Source organism: Engraulis encrasicolus, chromosome 13 (assembly GCF_034702125.1).
Source record: "Engraulis encrasicolus isolate BLACKSEA-1 chromosome 13, IST_EnEncr_1.0, whole genome shotgun sequence".
Lineage (NCBI taxonomy): Eukaryota > Metazoa > Chordata > Actinopteri > Clupeiformes > Engraulidae > Engraulis > Engraulis encrasicolus.
The window spans coordinates 24124577-24148522 of NC_085869.1; the positions used below are offsets into that span (position 1 = coordinate 24124577).

At 43.5% G+C, this 23946-nt stretch overlaps 2 protein-coding genes across 4 annotated transcripts in view; both read right to left on the reverse strand.

Moving 5' to 3' along the window:
- Positions 1-12835, reverse strand: part of ildr2 (immunoglobulin-like domain containing receptor 2) — a 21605-nt gene extending 8770 nt beyond the window's left edge. For 2 of the 3 annotated variants that reach the window (XM_063213507.1, XM_063213509.1), the window contains exons 1-5: positions 12712-12835; positions 9397-9726; positions 6847-6966; positions 1331-1387; positions 1-57 (exon numbers count right to left, since the gene is read on the reverse strand). The exon at positions 1-57 is cut by the window's left edge and continues 90 nt beyond it. In XM_063213507.1, the coding sequence (XP_063069577.1) occupies positions 1-57; positions 1331-1387; positions 6847-6966; positions 9397-9726; positions 12712-12757 (610 nt within the window). In that variant the 5' untranslated portion in view covers positions 12758-12835. The remainder of the gene's footprint in view (positions 58-1330; positions 1388-6846; positions 6967-9396; positions 9727-12711) is intronic. The other variant, XM_063213508.1, reaches the window with a different exon arrangement.
- Positions 12836-13459: 624 nt separating this feature from the next.
- On the reverse strand, positions 13460-23643 carry gpa33b (glycoprotein A33 (transmembrane), paralog b). Its single transcript, XM_063213510.1, has 7 exons — positions 23479-23643; positions 21187-21353; positions 20586-20814; positions 16633-16797; positions 16404-16520; positions 15839-15983; positions 13460-15263 (listed from the first exon to the last, which is right to left on the reverse strand). Exons 1-7 carry the CDS (start codon positions 23522-23524, stop codon positions 14561-14563), a joined length of 1572 nt encoding a protein of 523 aa, XP_063069580.1. The 5' UTR covers positions 23525-23643; the 3' UTR covers positions 13460-14560.
- Between the last annotated feature and the right edge of the window lie 303 nt (positions 23644-23946).

The following is a 23946-nucleotide window of genomic DNA, read 5'->3' on the forward strand; positions in this document are numbered from 1 at the left end:
CCACCAGCAGCAGGAACAGGACGCTGCCCAGCACCACAGCCCCCACAAACAGCCACTCTGCAACGGACACCACATCACACACCACAGGAGGACACGGTCACCACACACACTTGTAAACAATCAGGGCATGCGATGCGTCGAGGTATGCGTCTATGGGGCACCTAAGTCATGCCCTCTACTTCCTGGTTCATGGGGCAGAGGGAGTCCAAAAATAATTACTGGGCTTGAAATGAGTGGTTTTTCGACAACAATCCAAACCTTGGACCTCCACTTATGCACCACAAGTCCACCACGACTCGCCTCGTTCACTTCCATTTGTTTTTTTGCAACTGTCTGCCCCATAAACTAGGAAGTAGAGGGCGTGACTTAGGTGCCCCATACCGCCTTTAAAGCAACTGTGAGCAGATTTCTTTTCATCTTTAGTCCCCCTACAGCTTGACAGTGGAACTGTCGCTCATTTCCACTACAGAGAGCTGGCCTGCTCCTCCAAACGTACAGTGTTTAGGGCTAAGTGACTTCAGAAGTGCCTGAAGTTGATGAATCACTGAATCAATTTTGGATTTGGATAAAATTTGACCTAGTGTTGCTTTAAATGAATACACCTAAACCAATAGTAACACACAAAAGAATAATACAATATAACAGTATAAAAATGGTATGTATACAGAGCACATGAGAGCAAGTGTTTCATTGGCCATCGAGTTAGAGAATCATGTGAAATAACTTCAACCATACGGTTTCCTCCTTTTTAATCATGCGGTGATGGGTTGGGGCGTAGTGTTGATATCTGCCTGCCTGTGATAGCATCTTAGCAGTTGGGCAGACCCTCCAACATAACGAGAGACTTCCTGCTGTCTAGCTCCAATCAGCTCTTGTTAGTCTGACGTCTCGCAATTGATGCAAACAAGTCATTAGATGGTGAATGGTACAGTATGAGAATGCCTCCTGTCTTTGGGTTGGGTTATGTTAGAATGGTTGATTATTGGCTTTTTTTATGAAGAACTAAAGAGAATGGTGGTGTTGATCCAAGCTTCAGAAAATCAAAAAAATCAAAACCTTTGTAACCCATCTGCTTTTTTTCCTTCAGAAAAAGTGATTTCACCCAACTCCGATCAGCTAGTTCCGAATTGTATTTATTTACTAATTTTCTGAAGCTGGAATCTCATCCTCTGGCGAATGGGCACAGCGCAGAAGCAAAGAAACTTATTAGCTGCGCTTCAGAAGTAATGCTAAGAGTTCAAGCTGCCTGCACAGAGAACGCATGAGACGGTGGCAGAGAAGAGAAGAGAATGAGAGAAGGAGAAACAAAGAAAGGAAAAAGCCGCCATACCTGGCATAATCTCCATCTCAAACTCAGGCAGGATATCTTCCAGCTCACCTGTCCTACCTAGAGAAGGGAGGGAGAGCACAGGTGAGCGGGGCGGGGCGGCTGACAGCAAGGCAGCGAAGAGATGAAGAGAGATGGGGGTCAGCTCTATGTTCCCACAGCCCATTGGTCAACCAGCCCATTGGTCCACCAGTCCAATGGTCCACTAGCCCAATGGTCCCACAGCATATTCCTGCTGCACCATGTTCACACATTTTTAAAGAAATTATTCAAATATAGGCCCTATGTTCCCACATTTCTGAGTAAACTAAGCGAACGTGCCTTTCTCCCCGCCATGGAACATAAATTCTTAGAAATGTGGAGCAACAGGAATATGCTGTGGAACCATTGGGCTGTGGGACCAATGAGCCTAAAAAATATTGTTAAAGTCTTAGTGATGTGGGACCAATGGGCTGTGGGAACATAGATATGCTCCCACAGCAAGGTAGCAAAGAGATGAGGAGAGATCAGAGGAGAATCAAAGGTCAGGCTCATGCTCAAATCAAAAGAAGAAAGTAGTAGATCAGCTTGCAAGAGATTGAGCACCCTTGTTAGATCATTACATAGCATGCTGAAGTCATTCCTTGAAGAACAAAACAAAACAAAACAAACAAAAAAAGAACAGCTGTTAAATCATGCATCATGTACAGTACAGTACGTCATGCATGACAAAATGCACATGCTTCCTTGAAAACATCCTGCGTGATTTGGTTGGTTAGTAACTGTAACTGAATCAGCCCCCAGTGTGAGTGTTAAATTATGAGAATAACATGCAGTCATGGAATGACACCTCTGCCTCTGCCCGTGCGGTAGGTTAAGGGTAGCGGTGAGCATGGGGAGGTCAAAGTATGCTCCCGTGAAGCGGTTGGCGCTAATTTTAGCGGAGAGGAGGAACAGGAGCGGTGTGAGCGTGACCATGCTTGTTTGATGTCACTCAGTAAACCCACACAACCTCCTCCACCACAGTGTGGATGACATGTCGTTCGTCATTACGCCATTCATTTTAGGTTCATGCTTGCTTGCTTGCTCGTATGACCAGTTTCCTTTTAGTCATGCTTGTATGACAAGACCTATAACATCCATCCAACAGACAGGCACCAGCTATCTTTAGCCCACCTCTCTCCCCGCGGACCTTTAGTTTACATACACAACTTATACATGTCAGTTCCACAAATATCACCCCACAGCAAAACATAGTCATTAAATGCATGTTCTTACATGCTTCTTTTTTGTGTGTGAAGCTATTACTAAAACAAGAATACTTTAAAACAACTGCACTACTGTCTTAATTCAGAAAATTAGTTTACAATATTAATCCTATATGTGCCTGGTAGCAACAGGTAGGGAAGTTCTTCTCTCCTCTGAGCATTCACAGCGTGACTTACAATATATTTAGCACAAACAACAGATCCGGTTCTACAGATGGCCATTAGATGGGACCTAAACGAGTTTACCATGGGGACGGGCTGAGGGGAAACATGGAAACGAGGGGGTGGTGGGAGTCGCGGGGGTGCGTGGGTGCTGTGTGTAAAAAGGGGGGTACAGTCTGAGAACAAAAAAAACACGGACAGGAGGGGAGGAATTATGGCTTTAATTGAGCATTCCCGCTTACTCATTAGGGCGGTGAGGAATGGGGGTTACAGGGAGCGTCGTCGCCACGGCAACATTGCTGGCTTTGTTTGGGAAGCTGTGGGTGTCCCACCTTACTGGCCAATCAACTGGGCCAGCCCAGATAAAGAGAGAGATACATACATCTTTCCACCCAACCCCCTCCCTCAGTACTCTGGGAGCGGATTAGTTATAGGGCCTCACATGAGAACAGATTTCGCCAATGAGAGGAGGCGCAGATTCTCAAAAAAGTCGTGACAATGTGACAACATCACGGATTGACCTAAACATTGCGTAACGCTAACAAAAAGGCACCATGTCAAAGAGAGGCACATTTTCTCACATAAATTGTGACAACATGAACATATCACAGTTAGACTGACCTCAACATTGCGCAATGTTACCAGGAACTACCAGCCCAAAGAGAGGCACACATTCTAAGATGAGTCCTTTTTAGCACAGTTTGACAGACTGACCCAATCATTACTCAGCCAAGTAGGTTACGTTTTCGCTCGCGTTGGTTTGTTTGTTTGTTTGTTTGTCAGCAGGATAACTCAAAAAGTTATGAACAGATTTTGATTAAAAAAATGTTCTGTCAAAGAGCGTCTTTAGCGGAGGTCTGCACTCTCTGAGTGCATTTCTACGTAGTTGTGAAATGTAATAATACCAGAAATAACCTCCCACTAACACTAAGGCACTCTGGGCTGCATCCTCCCTCCCCTCATCATCATCTGGGTGTGACGTTATGATGACCCTCCTGCTGACCCCCCATTAGTCAGAGTGGGAGACGCAACAGGCCAAACCCAGTGTTGCCAGATTGGGCGGTTTTCCCGCCCAATTGGGCTGCTTAGGATGGCCGTCTGCGGGTAAAAACGGGTAAAAAGGACATTTGGGCGTCTTTTTCTGGCAATTTATGATCATAGAAATCATAGAATTTAGTTAAAATTAGGCGGGGTTTATTATTTCCAGGCGGGTTTTGAACATTTTTTGGCTGGAAATCGGTCTCATCTGGCAACCCTGGCCAAACCTATCCAGCGCCTTATCACCTCATGACATGCCTCTGGGAGATAGCAGCACATTCCTCCCTCCCACCAGAAAAAGAAAACTCCTGAATGTGTCATGATGGAAATGTCAAAGACGTGCAAAAAAACCCTGTTTCAGCCAAATGTAATACAGCCTGTTTCACTCATATCTCCTATCTCTGAGAGAAGTTTAAAAATGTGCTCTCTACCTTCTTGTCTTACGAAAGGTTTATTGCACCATTGTACCAAATAAACAAACGTGTGCAATAAACTAATTTTTAGTCAAATAAAAAAGCTATGTATTTTTGAGTGTGTTTTTGCTACTTTACTACTTTTAATGCACACCCAACTAACACATTTTTTTTAGTTGATCACGTCTACGTTTACAATTTACCATCTCAGACTCCGCGGAGCCATAGCTGTGTGTGAGCGTGGAGGGGGGCATCTTGGCAAGGCTCAATCAAATAAAACATACACGATGCCAACCACAGACACACACACCACACACACAACACACACACACACACACACACACACACACACACACACACACACACACACACACACACACACACACACACAAACACACACACACAAACACACGCACACACAGCTCTCCCGTCTCTCTCGAGTGCTGTGTGAGAGACAGGTTGTTTTGGCTGTCAGTGTAGATTTTAGCTCCTCAGTCTGTCACACCGCTGCTGAGTATGCAGACAAGAGGGAGAGAAATAGCCCTGTGGTCAAGAAGACCAGCACTCAAGGCACCGGCAGGGAAACTAGAGAGTAGCAGGAGCTCAAGACACCCAGAGACCCAGAGAGAGAGAGAGAGAGAGAGAGAGAGAGAGAGAGAGAGAGAGAGAGAGAGAGAGAGAGAGAGAGAGATACTCGAGACACCAGCAGAGAAGCTAGAGAGGTTTAGGACCGAGAGAGAGAGAGAGAGAGAGAGAGAGAGAGAGAGAGAGAGAGAGAGAGAGAGAGAGAGAGAGAGAGAGAGAGAGAGAGAGAGAGAGAGAGAGAGAGGGGTACTCAAGTCACCAGCAGAGAAGCTAGAGAGTTTGAGGACCTCAAGACACCCAGAGAGAGAGAGAGAGAGAGAGAGAGAGAGAGAGAGAGAGAGAGAGAGAGAGAGAGAGAGAGGGAGAGAGAGAGAGAAAGAGAGAGAGAGGGAGAGAGAAATAGAGAGAGAGGGAGAGGGAGAGAAGTAGACAGGACACAGGAGGAGTCCTGTGCAACAACAGGAGGGAAAGTAAAGTTAGAGAAGACAGAGTAGTAGATGGAAACAGAAGAACAAAATGTGCCAAAAGTTATAGGGGCCCAAAATAACATTTCATTCACAAATCAGCACTCCGTCATCTGCTTTTGTAGTCATAACAACCTAATCCGCCTGTTGCTTAATCAGACAGATAAGTCATTCTGACTGTAGAGCATGCTGACCCAGCCCTATACTCCTAAGTCAATTATAATGAATTACACTCACGAAAAGCTTGCCATCTTAATCACCAGTGTATGATAATTCCTCCCGCACTCAACTTTACATCTCTCCCTCTCTCCACCCCCCCCTCTCTCTTCCTCTTCCTCTCTCTCTCTCTCTCTCTCTCTCTCTCTGTCTGTCTGTCTCATCTTTTCAGCACCAGCACAGCAGAAGTCCTTCGGCCTCACGGGAGCTCTGCGTTTCCATGGGAATGGCTTAAGAAGTGGCTTACCCTTGCTCGAGTCAATAACTAGGAGCTATTTTTCTTTTGTCTGGCACAGAGAGGTCCCAGGTTCTGCCTGCCTTGCCTGCCTGCCTTGCAAAGGCCACAGCTATACAGCCCAGGAGGGTACATGTGGTTCCAGTGTGCTGTATAAACATACCTTCCCCTCCACCTCTGATATGTGAAGGCTTCGCTAAGGCTACAACTGATCTTGGAGTTACCGCTGAACAATAGAGGCTCTCTTTTGAGGAGAGGAGCCCTGCAGAGAGGCATGCGCCATTCACTAGTCGCCATGGTAGCCCTTGTAAGGGCCCTTCGGAACGCATACACTGGTGCCTACCAGGGCTTGTGCAGTAGGTACTCCAATGGCCAAAACAACTAGAAAGCATTCCAAACAGATCAGTGGATGCACACACACACAAACACACCACCATGCACACTCACTTGCTCACAAACACAATACCACACGAATAAATAGTCCCACACATAAACACACAGCATTTTGTTTTCGTTTAAGAGCAACAAATCATCTCTTCATTGTGCGGTGGTGTAGTTGCCGTGTGCTATAATCCAGGCCCTGCCCACTGAGGAATTGGGACTTCCTAAAACACATGACATGACATTTTGCCTGGATGGATGGATGGATGGGGCTTTTTTAGAATCTAAGGTCATTGGGATGCTGTGTGTCACTATAACTTTTAAATGTGTAACCTGTTGATTTTTTTATGTGTTAAATAATTTAACAGCTTAAAATGAACCTACAACCCAAACCAAAACCCTAGCTTTAACATTCTCTTCCATGTCAGAAAAATAGTAACGGGTTGTGGTTAGGGTAAGGGTAAGGGTAAGGTTCCTCGGTTACTGTTAGTGACTTACAGCAGAATGTCCCAAAGACCTTAGAGTCTTAACTCCCAAGAACAAGACGCCATGTTTGTAGGTTGTCGTCTGCAAAATCAGTGGAGAAGAGTGGAACAGGAAGACATGAGGAGGAGAAGGAGGGCAATCTAGATCACAGGGGACAGAGGAAACGAGTCTGCGGACACGAGTTTCAGCCATTAAGCGGCGCGAGCCTCAAACACTTCCCCACAGCCAGGCAGGAGCTTCCTGTCGCAAACGAAATCATGACTCTCCAGCTTCCTGTCCGTGACTCACTCACCCATCACGAGCAGCTCCACATAGGCCTCGTTCTGTCCCACCACATCGTCTGCGATCACCACCTTGCAGTAGTACACGCCGCTGTCCCCCCACTGCAGCTCTCCGATGCGCAGGTCGGCCTCTAAAGCAGCCGGGAAAAATGAAGAGAATCGTTACAAAACAATGTAGCCACCATTTTGACTTGTATTTTATTATTGGGTAATGACCAGTGGTGTAGTCTATTTCTTTGAAGTGGGTATACTGTATATTTGAGCCTTTTTTGAGGTGGGTATACTGTATATATTTGCGCTATTCTATATCAATCAATCAACTTGAAGTGGGTATACTGAAATCCCAGAAATTTAGAAGTGGGTATACTGCGTATACCTGCGTTCTAGACTACACCACTGGTAATGACTGTTCAGCAGTACCATCATCAACGTGTGGCAATTCTTGCCATTCAAATGTATTGAGAACATACTTTTTAAGACCTTTACGAAATGCATTTTGCAATGCAATGGAATGCTGAATACAAAAAACGTCCATTTCCCACAATGTTCCAAAATGGATTTACGTCTTTTTGCAACGAAGCTCTTCAAATGTAAACAAAGGTCAGAGGTCAGAGAGGACAAGCCAACAAAATCTCTCGCCGTCGCCGCCCTGACACATAGACAAGACAGACGGCAATAAATAACGCTAGCTGGTGGTGCACGGCCACGTTGTGTGTGTGTGTGTTTTTTTTTTACAATGCAATAACGAGACAAAGAAAAACCTGGGGCATGGCTGGGGAGATAGTCAAAGAAAGGGGAGAATGTTTACTCATGATAAGGCCAGTAATAGTGGGAGTGTGAATGAGAGAATGGGCTCTGTGTGTGTGTGTGTGTGTGTGTGTGTGTGTGTGTGTGTGTGTGTGTGTGTGTGTGTGTGTGTGTGTGTGTGTGTGTGTGTGTGTGTGTGTGTGTGTGTGTGTGTGTGTGTGTGTGTGTGTGTGTGTGTGTGTGTGTGTGTTTAGAGTGCAGCTTGATTCTTTATCCGGCAGAGGGAAAACCGACCTATTTAGAGGAACAGGAAAAGCCAAGCACAATTGGCCGTGCTTCCTACAAGGGAGGGCGAGCCAGCGAGCCATGCACACCGACTGCCCCCTCGCTCGCCTGCGTAATCTTCATGGTCAACGGATATTTCTACAGTACATACAGTATATAGGCCTACTCAGTGGTGTAGTCTACTTTTTTATAGTGGGTATACTGTAAATATTTGTGCTATTCAAAATAATAGATCAATCAATTTTAAGTGGGTATACTGAAATCCCTGAAATTTAGAAGTGGGTATACTCCGTATAGTATACCCGCGTTCTACGTAGACTACACCACTGGGCCTACTTTGTATTATGTACACACAGAGTACAGTTGGGCAGGGCTTGGTGGAGTTGTTCTCCTGAACAAGCATATGATAAAGTTTTCACACAGCTATATTGCCAACAGAGTTGGGCAGTAATGCATTACAAAAGTAATTAATTATTGTAATGCATAACTTTTTGCTGTGATGCAGTAATGTAAGGCATTACAAGGCAAAAATCTGTAATATTTACTTAGTTACAATGCTAAATAACTTAAGTTACAATTGCATTACGATGACCTGTATTTTAGTGGTATTCAGTGTGGTGGGTCAGAAAGAAGCTATTCCTGAACCTCATAGTTTTTAGTATGCTGCCAAAAACACCTCCTGGATGGGGGGTGAAAAATCATGACTTATGAGCTTGATTCACACTTAAATTGCCATATCCACATATTTAGGCCTACAGTTCTTTTGGCGAAAGTAACTAAAGTAATGCAAAAGTAGTGTAATGCCTTACATTTTAAACATAGTGATATTGTAGTGTAAGGGATTATTTATAAGACAGTAACATGTAATCAGTAATGCATTCCAGTTTTTGAGTGACTTGCCCAACACTGATTGCCAATGCAAAAGGAATTGAGATTTATATTTCAAAACAGATTTGACTCTTCATCCCAGGTGGGTTAAATGAGGAGGTGTAAGTGTAAGCAAAATCCTGCACACAGTCCATTCATTCACATGCATTTATTACGTTTCTGTCACACCGACCTGTTTCGGGTGAGTTTCAGGTCAATTTAATTGAACCCATCTTAGGAAGTTTGGTGTAAGTTGTAAATAAGTTGTAAATAATAAATACTAGAATAAGAAATGGACGATGTGTGGGATCCAAGTACAAGTATTCTAATACAGTGATGTGCAAAAAGCGCTCTAACATTCCTGAAGTGGATAATGTAAGACTTTTCTCGGACTGGTGTACCCTCATGTGAGTGTCAATATTCACGCATCATGTCACCAGCAAATCAAATGATGTAGCCCCTTAATGCGCATCGTACCTCCAGTGGCACGCTGTAATAGTCTTTGAAATGTAACTACCATAGCCCTACAATACTATGACACAACACAGGCCCTTTAGTAATGCACCACAACTTGGTCATTACCATACTCAAATTTATAAAGCCGCGTCTTAAGGGGTTAAACTAACTGGCTAAATATAAATGAGTGAATGAGTAGACATTACGGTTGATGATGGAGATGTCCCTCCCCTTGTACTGGGGCGACAGGGTCTGCGAGTCCCCCTGGCCCGAGGCCACGATGTGGACCGTGCGGCTGCTGTCGGCGCAGTTCAGGTAGGAGTTGGCGCCCAGCTCGGACGTGTGGAGGCCCAGCGACTCGGGGAAGGAGAAGGCGTCTCGCGTGCGGTCCACGCAGTAGGACTTGTACCACCACTGCACCACGGCCTTCTGGGTGGAGGGGGTGGAGTACTGGCATGGCAGCACCACCGACTGGAACAGTGTGGCGAACTTCTTGTCCTCGCGCACCGTCACCTGCACCCCATCACAGCCGTGTGCTGAGGGAGGTAAGGCGAGAGAGAGAGAGAGAGAGAGAGAGAGAGAGAGAGAGAGAGAGAGAGAGAGAGAGAGAGAGAGAGAGAGAGAGAGAGAGAGAGAGAGAGAGAGAGAGAGAGAGAGAGAAAGAAAGAAGTAAAGAAAGGGGGAGTGACAGGGGAGAAACAATTACAAGAAGACTGACATGATAGTCCAAACACATGATGCATTTAATCATCCTGTACTTCACATGGTCATGATGAATACCTGATGACACCACCATGCTCTGTCAATAGAGGATGACCAGCAAGCGACTGACTGATGCTTTGAAGTATCCTCAAAGTTCAAGGGAAGGGTGCCGGTCACTGGTATGAATCAGATCCAGTTACGGGGCTGCTGTTTTTCTCACTAATCTCCTAGTCAAACTATGACTTCTCTTTTCCTGTCATACAGTAGGTGGGGTACTGTCAACAAACAGACCACTCTTCATCTTCAGCAGATCAGAAGGGAAAAAAAGAGAGGGAGAACGAGAGAGCAAAACAGAGGAGTGATGAACTGAAAACATCAAACCAACGCCCAGGAACATCTGGCCCAAGTAATCCTGTGCTGCTTTTCTTTACTAAGACTCCTGACTGTCCTGCGTGTGGGAGAAGAAAGCTGTGCACTGAGTTGGACAAAATGAGCCCCCATTGAGAAAACACCATTTTATTTGACCGACCAATGCATTGTCCAACCACTGAAGCCTATGTTACACACGTGCTGTTTTTCTAACACTCCTGTCCTGCGTGTGGGAGAAGAAAGCATTGAGCTGGACAAAATGAGGAGCTCGCTCAATCAGTGCACTGGGCCTGATCAGGGGCGGGGGCCCCTAGGCTAAAGGTTGCTTGGCCCCCCCCCGGAAGGATTTTTTTTTGGACAAATTTACATACACAGAGTCATAATTACCTGTTAGCAAGTAAAAATAGCATGTCTACCAGCTGTACTCAACACGAGCGCTGAATTTTTCAATATTACATCTCGTCACAATTCTGCATTTTTTTCACTTTTGGCCAATCAAGGGGCCCCTGACAGGGGAGGGCCCCTAGGCTGCAGCCATATCAAGCCTGTGCATTAAATCCGGCCTTGGACAAAATGAGGTGCTTGCTCAGCCAGTGCACTGGACCTGATCTCTCCTGTCCTGAACCTAGCTATCAAGAGGCAAAGAGGTTACATTCCACCCTGCGTGGGGGGCGCATGGAGGTATGAGGGCGGCTGAGCTGTCTGGGTGTGGGGGATAAGGGAAAAAAGTCAGGCTGAGACGTAGCAGAGAGAGAGAGAGAGAGAGAGAGAGAGAGAGAGAGAGAGAGAGAGAGAGAGAGAGAGAGAGAGAGAGAGAGAGAGAGAGAGAGAGAGAGAGAGAGAGGTGTTTGTTGTCATCTCTCGATCCGCCCCTCTGATAGCAGTGCAAAGGGAAGCTTGGCCTAAACACTCCCAAAGGAAAGGAAGTGTGTGACGCCATTACGTGCTTACTACTGATACTCAGCAAGGGCGTTTCTCCTTCTCCTTCTTTTTTTGGAGTTTAAGGTCTTTCTTGAAGTTTAAGGGTGCCTTCCATCCTTGCCCTATGGAAGTTAAGACCAGGAATGCTGTATTTGGCTCTTGCCTTGCCTTTTGAGGCAGGAAGACAACTATAAAACATGGGAGACAGATCGGCCTTGGCACGGCTGTATGGGGAAGACCTAAATTTTCGCTTGCAAGGCTGTCCAGGCCTTCTCTTTGTCCTTTTGTCCGTTCTTCTGACTCATTGTTTGGCATTAGGGAAAAAGAAAGAGAGAGAGAGAGACCCCCTCCTTTTCCCACCCTCCCCTCTGTGCAGGAGGGGTAGTTGAGGAGGGGGGAGACAAAACTTTTAGCCAATGAGATAAACTCGCTGGCCCAGCCAGGCATGAACACCCAATTATCCGTTAGAGATTTAAACCAAGCCACTGCAAAAATATGCCCGTCTAGTGAGCTCCACTCACAGGCAGGCATCCTACCCCGCCTGTTTACAGGAAGATAGCAGCCATCAATGTTTCCTTCTTAAATTACAAAGTCAATAGATAACTCACTTTAAGCCATGGCAAGGCAGTTACATTATTGCCATTACCAAGCCTTCACTTCCATCAGCAGTGGACAAGCAGTGTTTTTGAGCCCACATTTGAATTCCAACTGAGATTTACTTTTTTTTCCCACCATGTCAAAGAAATCCTGTTTAGTTAGACATAATTGCAGATGTGATTTAAACAGAAACGCTCAAACTAAAATAGCCCCCTGGAAAGCCGTCTGATATGCCTGCTATGTAGGCCTATGTATCACACAAAACGAAATAGTTGTAGTTTTTTAGTTTTCCCAACAAGTAACTTCAAGAACACCAATGGAGACGCAGCAGTCCAAACGTGGTACAACAGGGTGAGCTTATCTCTCAAATGAAAATTGGTGAATGGCTTTCATATAGCCTAAACATATAAACGACATCCTACATAATTGCCTACTCTCTATGCTATTCTTTCTAACATCCCATCTTGATTGGAAATTGGAATAGGTCCTCGATGGGACAAAATAACGGGAACGATAACGGTGCTAGGGGTATGCAGTTATGGCAAGGCGCAACTCTGATTTTTTTTTCATGAAGCAGGCACACATAAGACCTACTGTAAACAGGATAAATAAAAAGTTATTAATCCTAGAGGATAAGCATAATATAACGCACTGTTAACAGGTTATTCCAGTAAGGGGAGGCATACCAAGTAGTGCGTAAAATCAGAAACAAATGATAATAATACAATAAAAAAAACATCACTATACAGGTCATGCACGTTTAGTCTGTTATTGATGTTGTGGAATCGCACATAATTAACAAAGCAGTGGTATAAAAACATGGACGTTTTGATGGAGCCTTCCAAGCGCTGTGGAATGAACCTGTTGCTCGACTGCCGCTTTGGACTTCATATCCTACTTCAAGTAAAGGACAGTGGAAATAGTCAACTTACCAAATATCGATATAAAAAGTATCCACCAGTTCAACGTCGATGCCATTTCCCAGTTTTAAAACGGACATTAATTCAAATTGAGTTCAACTCATTTTCGGTGTTTGGTCCACCTTCCTCTCAGGTTCCGTGCGTAAGCAACATGGATAAAGCAAGTGAGCGCAGTCAATCCCGGACTAGCGGGACTATACCACTTCAAGAACAGGGGTGGTGTAGTAGTCATCACACACACCAACGCAGGCATGCAGTTTGGATATTCCACCTCACTCTTCAATACAAAGAATTTACCCAAATCAATATCTGCTTAAAAATAAATCCATCTGTAAAAGTGATGTCAAATTATAAGAAATATTAAATATTATAAGATCCATGATTCTTTACGCAAATATCAAGCAAATTTTGGACGCGGAATATGTTGTCAGAGAAAGTTTAGTAGGTTACTGTTCCGAGTGTAAATTCTCGTGGCATTCCAAGGCCATTTCTGCATTCCACAAGAGGCTTAGCTTTCGTCCTTTCAGCTCATGACCTCTTCCTCAGGTCGGATTTCGTGTGGTTTCAAACTGACCCCCCCCCCCAAATGCCCCCTTGACCACATCATAACCCTGCCATTGCCTCTTTAGTAGCCTACTAATAAATAAAATAGACTAATGGCCCTCAGTTGCAACGCCCCCCTCCCAGGCATCTCCTTCTCAACACCCCAATGGCCCCTGCCTAACCAGTTCATTGTTCAACCACTGAAGGCTATTTTACACACATGGTGATCAGTCAACATGACTTGTCCATCTTTAGACATTATTAAAAACTTACAGAAGAAGCACCACAATGATATAATGTATTGCATGCGAAATTTATAACTGTATGTTAACATTGAATAGCACATGGATAAAATATCAAATAATTATTAATTAATTGAAACATAAAATAATGAAATTATGCAAATATTAAGCCTAAATTGAGCATTACAAAAGGTCAACTTCAGATAATAAAAAGAACAAAAAATAACAAAAATATGACAAATGGACATAAAACAGACATTTTTTTTACACTAAAATAACTGCACAGCTCTGTACACAGCATTACAGTATGTAACCACAAAATAGAGTATAGTCAGGGTCAATGACATTTAAAACAGAATTAATTTATAACGTGGACCTGACAATGCGGCCAGTTTTGTCAGGGACGTAAGCGGTCAACTCAAGTTCAATTTTTAATGTTGCTTTACGTTGAAGGTCTGTGTTTCCCAAAATCTGTTTTGTAGTACGTAAGCCTATGTAGTACTTGGGCATGAGGTGCCCCTTAGGCAATGTATCAGAAATAGATCTCACATCATCACTAAATGTTGATGCATACACTATGTACCTCAAACCTGCACTTTACCTACGCATTTTATTTGCATGCTTGAGAAAAAAATATTGTATGTAGGCCTATATAACTATTGTATGTATAAACTGTCGTATGTATATGGCCTAGGGGGCCCCTCATACTTATGCACTACTTAGGCTAATGCTACTTTAATATTTTTACAAAACACAGCCCTGATCAAACATGGGCCTTAAAATCGGTCACTGTAGTAGGGGTGTAAATATGTATCAATAGCATAGATCCTACGGCCGACGATCGAATCAAATCGTATCGTGGGGCATTCTTAAGTAGTGAACATAATCGAATCGCTGGCCCCTGCCAAATGCCCTAGCTGTTAATTGTGCAACAAAATAGAAGTGGGAAAGTAAGTGGGAAAACATTGAATCGAATTGAATCGAATCGTATCGTGGGGCATTCTTAAGTATCAAAAATAATCAAATCGCTGCCTTAAGAAACTGATATTGAATGGCATCATCATGGAAGCTGCGATTTACACCCCTACACTGTAGTCATCACGCCGATCATCGTATCGGTCTCGATCACCCTCATAGCGGTCAAGTCGATCACTAGAGCGGCTGCGATTATCATCGTAGCGGTCCAGCCGATCGCTTGAGCGACTACGAGTATCGTCATAGCGATCAAGGCGGTCATTGGAGCGCCCACGGCCATCTTCGTAGCGGTCGAGTCTTTCCCTGGACCGCCCACGGCTGTCGTCATAGCGATCCAGTCTTTCCTTAGAGCGACCTCGTTTATCGATATAGCGATCTAGACGGTCACTGGAGCCACTGCGACCATTGCCGTAACGATCAGATCGATCAGCGGATCGATCAGCAGAGCGATAGCGAGAATCGTCGTCATGTCGATCGAGGCGATCGAAGGAGCCACGTCGACTGTCCTCGTAACGATCAAGGCGGTCAGAAGAGCCACGTCGACTGTCCTCATATCGATCAAGGCGATCGGAAGAGCCTCGTCGGCTGTCCTCGTACCGATCAAGGCGATCAGAAGAGCCTCGGCGGTCTTCGCGATTATCATCTTGACGTGAGTGATTGTCGTACTGTTCACTGCGGTCATCTTGAAACCCAGTGCGCGGGATAAGGGACACCTCTCTCGTGTCCTCGTAGCGATCCACGGTATTCCCATCACGCTCTTTTCCCATCTCCGAAGGTGGCTTGTCATGGTAGGCGGCGTGCTCTCTGCAAGGGTAAAATGAGAACGAGACACACATACTTAAACAAAATTAAATGCACAAATCCACATTGTTTGCACAATGTTTGCACTACACATAATTGCAGGTGTGAATGAGTACCAAACGGAGATGTATTTTTCCTCTGTGTGTGTGTGTAGCTCTGGAGACCCCTGGTGAAGCTAAGCGGAATTACACTACACACACATAGGTCTGGAATCCTGTGGCTGTCTCAAGCCAGACAATTGTCGCAGCATTTAATGTTTCAACATTAATGGTGACTCAGATTAGAGACTCGTTGACTCAAACAGATTCTAAATTAAATTGGCTCTTTAGAGATTAACAGATTAACGATTAAGATGTTTTTGAAGGAATTTGTTGGTGCCAAGGACGGAAAAATGATAGATGCCTTCTGAAGGCAAAGCTAACGCGTGCTATCCCAGACCAAGTAGTGGTGCTCACAAAGCTGTGCAGAACTACAGTTATGAACACATTAGGCTACATGTTGTTACTACTGTGGAATGGACAGTGCATGCTTAGATTTTTCCCATAATGAACAAAAATGATGAATGGTAAGAGACATACTCCATTCCATATTCTCGTGTCCCATGTTCTGCTGCCTCCTTCTTCTTCTTTCTGCGGCAGCAGCAGTAAACGACGATGATGAGGACCACTAATCCAGCAACGCAACCTCCGATGATGCCCGCAGTGGAGCCAATCTTCATGCTAGCTGGAGGAGGAAGGAGACAATTGTCCCCGAATGTTACAAACAAAACACTTTCTACTTGGGAGACGACAATGTCTTTCAGTGTGTACGGCAATCAATCTCAACTCGGTACTAAAAACCCATCCACACCATGTGAAATCTGCACAATTTTACAATGTGAGGTCTGATGGCAGAAGAAATTAGGCTCATTCGTGACGAAGCAGTGCTGCTTTTGCTAGGCAGCGAGCATGCACTTTACCAGTTTGATGCATTCTGGTTAACCAGTCATGGTATCAGTACCATATTTGGAGCTAATAATAAGCCCAGTAAAATAATGAAAACATCTACAGTTAAAAGCTCTAAAGGAATGCAATAAAGTCATAAAACCACGAAGTAGAGATATAACACCACTGAAATGCAGGGATGCCGTAGCAAAATACTCACGTGGCATTACACTGAGCGTCATATTGTATGACGCAGAACGAATCTTATTGGTTGAGGTGCAGATGTAATATCCAGATGTTTCCCTTGACACATTGAAGAGGGACAGAACTCCATTATCTAAAGAGAAGCATTTAGAATGTCAACGAACTGCAAAGGCAACAACCGAAAACTGTTCTTTGAATAGAAATGCAAAGGCCCAAAAAAATCATACGATCACAAAGACACGCACTCTCAGTGGTTCTCGGTGGGAAGTTCAGTGGTCTGTTGCTGGGGTCAAACCTCTCCCACTTGTAGGTGGGCGCGGGAGAGCCCTCCTCAGACTTGCAGGTGAGGTTGATATTGTTGCCATACTCCGCTGCCCCCTGGATATTGCAGACTGGCACGGAGGGAGCAACTAGGAAAAGAAAATACAGTATGTTAGTGTGACTTCTAGAATTCTTGCACACCTCCTTAAGCCAGGTGTGTAGGAGTGGAACCACTGGGTCACCAACGGAGAGAGACAAGAGAGCTCCCGCACACTTCATATTTTGCAGCGGGCAGTCATGGGTGAGCGGTTAGGGCGTCAGACTTGCATCCCAGAGGTTGCCGGTTCGACTCCCGACCCGCCAGGTTGGTGGGGGGAGTAATCAACCAGTGCTCTCCCCCATCCTCCTCCATGACTGAGGTACCCTGAGCATGGTACCGTCCCACCGCACTGCTCCCCATGGGGCGCCATTGAGGGCTGCCCCCTTGCACGGGTGAGGCATAAATGCAATTTCGTTGTGTGCAGTGTGCAGTGTTCACTTGTGTGCTGTGGAGTGCTGTGTCACAATGACAATGGGAGTTGGAGTTTCCCAATGGACTTTCACTTTCACTTGTTTTACTTGCAACGTTTCGGTCTATGAATTGCTTTAAAAAGGTCAATAGACCGAAATGTCGCAAGTAAAACGCTGCAAATCTGAAGTATGCAGGAATTTTCTTGTCTCAACGTTGGTGAATTCAAGGTTGGTGAATTAAAGGTTGAATTGCTTGAAGAAGGTCAATAGACCGAAACATTGCAAGTAAAACACAGCAAATGTGAACAGTGCGCGGGAGCTTTCTTGTCTCAGTGTGACTTGTCAGAAATGTTGAACACCATCGTCTGTCTCAGTGTCTTCTACTGTCAAGTTCCCAGACTCAAGTCCTCTGGTCTAGTCCTAAAAATATCCAGACTTAATTTTGAAGAATGCAACTTCAAACATCCACAGCAATTATTGTAAGGAGTTTAGAGGCACACTGCTAGTCAACAGGTGAAACAAAATCAGATTGAGGGTAGGAAAGGAGAAGGAAACGGTTTCTGGAAACTTCAGGGATATTTCAGGGACAAAAGTAGGTCGAGCCTATGCCTACAGCCACACTATTTTTCATTCCTGTGTTACTTTCACACCTTTCACATCCAGTATTCAGGGGAAAGTAGTGGCAGAACAAAGTCATCAATTTTTATGATGTTAAAGAATTAGTTCAAATATGTACAAAACACTTTAAAGGGTATTGTGTGTATTTACCAAGTTTATGTTGCCCATTACATTATGCCCATTATGTTGCCATTGGCATTAAAAAATCTTTTTATATATACTACCACCATCAATTTCTCAGCATTGATTGTTTGATACACTTTTCATACATAGACATTAGATGGATCTTCTCCATGCAAGTCAATTTTTTGTGATAAGTATTGGCAACTTTGGCTGCAAACCTTCTCTGGTCAGACTACACTGCATTCCACATTATTACGCAAATGACGTTTCCCAAAATTATCAATATGAATGACAGTCGTCATAATTTTCAAGTCATCAGCCATTAGAGGACAATTAAAACGTTTTTGAATGAACCTTCCAATGATAACGGTATTTTAAAAAAAATACCGTTATCATTGGAAGGTTCGTTCAAAACCTTTTTAATTGTACTTTAATGGCTGATGACTTGAAAATTATGACGACTGTCATTTAAATTGATTATTTGGGGAAACGTCATTTGCGTAATGTGGAATGTGGTGTAGTAATTATTAGTTACCTCCGCCAAAGAGGTTACGTACAGTGCCCTCCATAATTATTGGCACCCCTGGTTGAGATGTGTTAAAAGCCTTAGAATAAATTCAGTGTTTATTGCAGAAGAATACTGTCACACTGAAAATTGTAGGAAAATGTAGCCTTCAACTCAAATGAATTGTAAGAAAATAAAAAAATCCCTGACTAAAAAATAATTATTTTTCATTAAATCACCTGTTCCACAATTATTGGCACCCTTAACAGTTCCCAGGAAATAAATATAATTGAAGCATTTCTGTCATTTCTACAGTAGTTTACAAAGTTTACCAGAGTATGTAGGAACATTTAATTAGTAATTCATCACTTCCTTTTTCCCTGGGGTATAAATATGACGTGACACCGAGGCCATTTCTCTTATCCACTCTTAAACATGGGAAAGACAAAGGAACACAGCATACAAGTGAGGCAGATGTGCGTCGACCTTCACAGGTCAGGCAGAGGCTACAAGAAGATTGCCACTCAACTGCAGCTGCCCATATCCACTGTGAGAGGAATAATTAAGAAGTTCAAAACAACTGGAACAGTGGTAAACAAGCCTGGACGAGGACCCAAGTTTATTTTGCCACCACGCACAGTGAGGAGGATGGTAAGAGAAATCAAAAGATCTCCAAAGCTCACTGTTACAGAATTACAACAAATGGTAGCATCCTGGGGTCACAAAGTCTCCAAATCAACCATCAGGCGCTGTCTACACGCCAACAAGCTGTTTGGGAGGCATGCACGGAGAAAACCTTTCCTCACTCACAATCATAAACGCAAGCGTCTGGAGTTCGCCAAGCGGTATTGGGGCTTCAACTGGGACCGTGTGCTTTGGTCAGATGAGACCAAGATTGAGCTTTTTGGCAACAAACACTCTAAGTGGGTCTGGCGTACCACGAAAGATGCGCATGCTGAAAAGCACCTCATACCCACTGTGAAGTATGGGGGTGGGTCAGTGATGCTGTGGGGCTGTTTCGCTTCCAAAGGCCCTGGGAACCTTGTTGGGGTGCATGGCATCATGAATGCTTTGAAATACCAGGACATTTTAAATCAAAATCTGTTGCCCTCTGCCCGAAAGCTGAAGCTGGGTCGTCACTGGGTCTTTCAGCAAGACAATGACCCTAAACATATGGCCAAATCTACACAGAAATGGTTCACCAGACACAAAATCAAGCTCCTCCCATGGCCATCTCAGTCCCCTGACCTCAACCCCATTGAGAACCTGTGGGGTGAGCTGAAGAGGAGAGTACAGAGGAGAGGACCCAGGTCTCTGGATGATTTAGAGAGATTCTGCAAAGAGGAATGGCTGAAGATCCCTCTTTCTGTCTTTTCCCATCTTGTGAAACATTATAGGAGAAGATTAGGTGCTGTTTTGTTGGCAAAAGGGGGTTGTACAAAATATTAACACCAGGGGTGCTAATAATTGTGACACACATTATTTGATGTCAAATAATTATTTCTTTATGTGGGATTTTTTCCCCACTGAATAAATGCACTTGTATTGAAGGTTGGATTTTTCTCTTTTTTTCCATTAAGGTCCCATATTATTTAGAATTTTTTTTAAATAATTGGAAGCTAAAAAACACATCTCAACCAGGGGTGCCAATAATTATGGAGGGCACTGTATATATTAGTTAGTAGGCCACATTCATTAAAATATCGAATTTGTGAATGGGCAACATATATTTTGGAAATAAACACTGGACTTGCATACAAAGTAGAATGCACCCAAGGTACAAGGCAAAACCAGAAAAGCTGCATGTGCTCAAATGGCTTCAGCAATTATTAAGTGAAGTGAAGTGAAAGCCTAGCTGGGAAAATCCAATTCCCATTGTCATTGTGACACAGCACTCCAATCCACAGCACAAAAGTGCACACTGCACACAAAGAAATGAATTTATGCCTCACTCGTGCAAGGGGGCAGTTCCCAACGGTGCCCGAAAGGGAACAGTGCGGTGGGGCGGTACCATGGTCAGGGTAGAGCACTGGTTAATTACTCCACCCACCAACCTGGCAAGTTGGGAGTCGAACTAGCAACCTTTGGGATACAAGTCTGACACCCTAACCGCTTACCCATGACTGCCCTAAAATAAAACGATACCACGCAGTCAACTGGCAGCAATCAAGAGAGCCTTACCCAGCACCACCAGTCTGGTGGTATCCGCTTGTTGGCCGTCATTATCACCCGGGATCTGCACAGCGCATTGGAAAACCCTGTTCTCCTGCATGGTGACCTTGGGGAAGGTCAGGGTTGACACTCCAGCAGGTACGTCATTGGTCATGGTGGCTTTCCCCTCATAGTCCGCGTTGATGTCAAGCTGAGTTCCAGTAGGACCAGAGGAATAGAAGTACGTTCCAATCGCTATCTGTTTGAGGAAAGGCAGCATGTTATATCACAATATTGTTGACAATCACAATGAGGGCATACTTTTTTCTATTGTGTTCCCCGCAGAGTTTGTGAAAGGAAATGCAGTGGCCGGTATATTTTTTGCACTGTTTCATAGTGTGCACAGGTTTGTGTTAACATGGATTTCTTTGTATACCCTGACAAACATAGTAGATGTGTGAGCGAAGTTCTGTACCGATTCACCAACCAATATACCAGATATGTGAGCCAAAGCCCAAGTTCTGTACCGATTCACCAACCAATCAACTTTTTTTAGGTAAATAACTGGACCATCTGCAAGGTCTTTGTTGACCCTAGAGGTGGGGATCGGTATGTTGCAATGATCTCACACCTGGGGTTCTGCTGGGTCGTCAGCATCAGCTGTCCAGGTGATGACAGCAACCTTGGGCGAGGGGGCCTCGGGCCGGAATATGCAGGTCAGGGAGACTTGGTCACCCCTGGCAACCTCGTACTCTGGCTGCTGAAACTCCACATGGATCCCCACGACAACTGAGAGACCTATTCAAACACACAAAAGTAACAATGATCCGTTTCCCCCAAATAACCACCTGAGGGAACCAATTTATACACAGAAAGTGTATAAGTTGGTTAAACTGCATGCACAAACAGAGCAGTGCATACTGCTCTTGTGCGTCAATATAGGCTATCAGACAGAGCATGGTGCAGTATAGAATGAAGAACAATCTTGGAAAAGTCTTGGAAAAGACTCTGAGACTTCCGGAAATAGACTTTTCAACAGATAAGGTAAGCGTACCCATTAAGCCCACCAAAATCTAAATTTCTTTATTTTTCAATCATCTTCACACAATTTTTTGTGAAATGATTTCTTAAATAGTAAGATTTACCTCTCTTCTCAATGTTTATCACTGAATTGATGAATATTTCAAAGTACAATATGAAGATTTTTTACGAGAAAAGTGAAAAGTCTGAATGGGCTTAAATGGTACCTTTGGTACCATTTAAGCCCACTTGTTATTTCTCTATCAAAATACCTGGTGAGGTGTGTGAGCTGAGTTTAAACAGTGTAGCCTACATGGCATAAATGGTTTCAGATCAAAATATTCTTCCAAAATGTAAGATTTGCTAAAAAAATAATGCATAAAACCTAATTAAACATTACAGTATCTCTTACTTCATACACTTTTATTTTTTCTTATTGATTATTGTTAGTTCATTACATTATGCCTTTTTGACCTACTACTTCAGATTATACAGCACTTTTTATGTCCCTCAAAGGCATTTTTCATTAGCATGCATGCCAACTTGCATGCATTTCAATGGGGTGTACCATTTAAGCCCACCTTGTACCCATTAAGCCCGCCTATACAAAAAGCTATTTTATGGAAATAATCAACTCCACAAAAACATTTCATGATGCATTTCTTTAAAGATCAATGCCAAACAAACTGGAATATGCTTAGAATTCATACCTAACCACCTTAAGTCTTACGGTAGAGTAAGATAAAGATGGTGTGTGGTTGTATCAAGAGAATATCGGCGTTTGCTCGCTCATAAAACACATCTTTCCATTTGAAGGGAAATGCTATAATTTAGTAAAACACTGCATGTATATATATAAAAATCATTACATTTACCTCTTAGTTCACTAAATATGAAAGTATTTTCAAAATATTTTACTTAAACTAGCTGAAATTCTATGATTTCTGACATGTCCCAAAACAGCAAAGTTTTGAGGCAACTTCTTGTCAGTAGTCCTGAGACTGGGTTCACTTGGACGGGGATAACTCGACGATAAAAAATGTGATTTGTTTGCAATAAAAAACATTTTGTCAGTTACTAAACCCTTTAATTGGATAGGGTGATGAACAACAAAATTCACCTTTTCCCTTTCTTTAAATTGACCTCAAAGTTGAAAGTGGGCTTAAAGGGTACATGGGCTTAATGGGTACGCTTACCTTATTTTTTCACTTCGCAGGAAGCAAGTCATCCATAAGCATATCGCTTTCCTGAATTCAGAACCTATTTTATCACATTCAGACACTGAGGTGAATATCTTGGTGTGAAAAGGGCAACTTGCCTGTGGTCTAACAACCCAGATGTGATTAGCCAAAAAGTCACAGGCATGTGACTAAGACAGACAATCCCTTCTACAGACCCTAAAAAGTAGTAGACAATTCCTTCTACACACACAATGTCTTTACTCTCTCTCAGAAGATTTTCTCAAGGGGAATGCAACATACGGAAGGCGCACACTTAGTTAATCATTAACTGGCCTTTTTTCAAAATTCAGGAAGTGTCAAATTTAATACATGACCAAACACGGTCAGTATCCACAGCTACAAAGTAGAAAGACGGTTACATTGACTTCACATTCTCTATAACACCTTGTGGTTTTTCACTAAGCAATCAAACATTTGCCATTTGATTTCAAAGAAAGGACTCTTCTTGTTTTTAAATCAAATGAGTGTTTTGTCGAGAAAGCTTAAAACAAACACATCATATTTTATTGTCTAAATGTAGTAAAAAGCACAATTATTACCAAACCACATGAACACTGTTTTGAAAAAAAGAAAGAAATCTGCATTGTCTAATCAAGATCACATAATCTGAAAAGTAAGCCACCGCGGCACACCATGCCAACTGAAAGGGTGAAAGTTCTTACCTGAGAGCAGGTAAAGTCCATAAACTAATCTTCTCCCAATACCCATAGTTGTGGTGGAGGTAACAATACCACACCAAATTCCTCTGTTTCAAACACCTTATCCCTTATTTTGGTTCAAAGTGGGCTTTCTTTCACAGGAACTGCACACTGGTGCCACACCTTGCAGGTAGACTCCACACTAACCAATTAAGGTATGGTCAAATGTAGACTTTGCCCCCACCACCTTCACACCTCCTTTCCTGTGATGTCACAGCAGAAACTGAGAATTACTTTTCATTTCACTGATACTAGATTATATGAATGTTGACCTTTAGGTAGATTGTTTTTAGGCTAGGCCTATGCCTTTGGTTTATTTTATTTTATTTTTTAGTCTTTTTAATTTTAAGTCTGTAAGGATTCCGCAGATTCCTGACGCAATTTGATCTATTCAGATTAAATGTAATAAATTAAATGGCAAGGAAGGCCCAT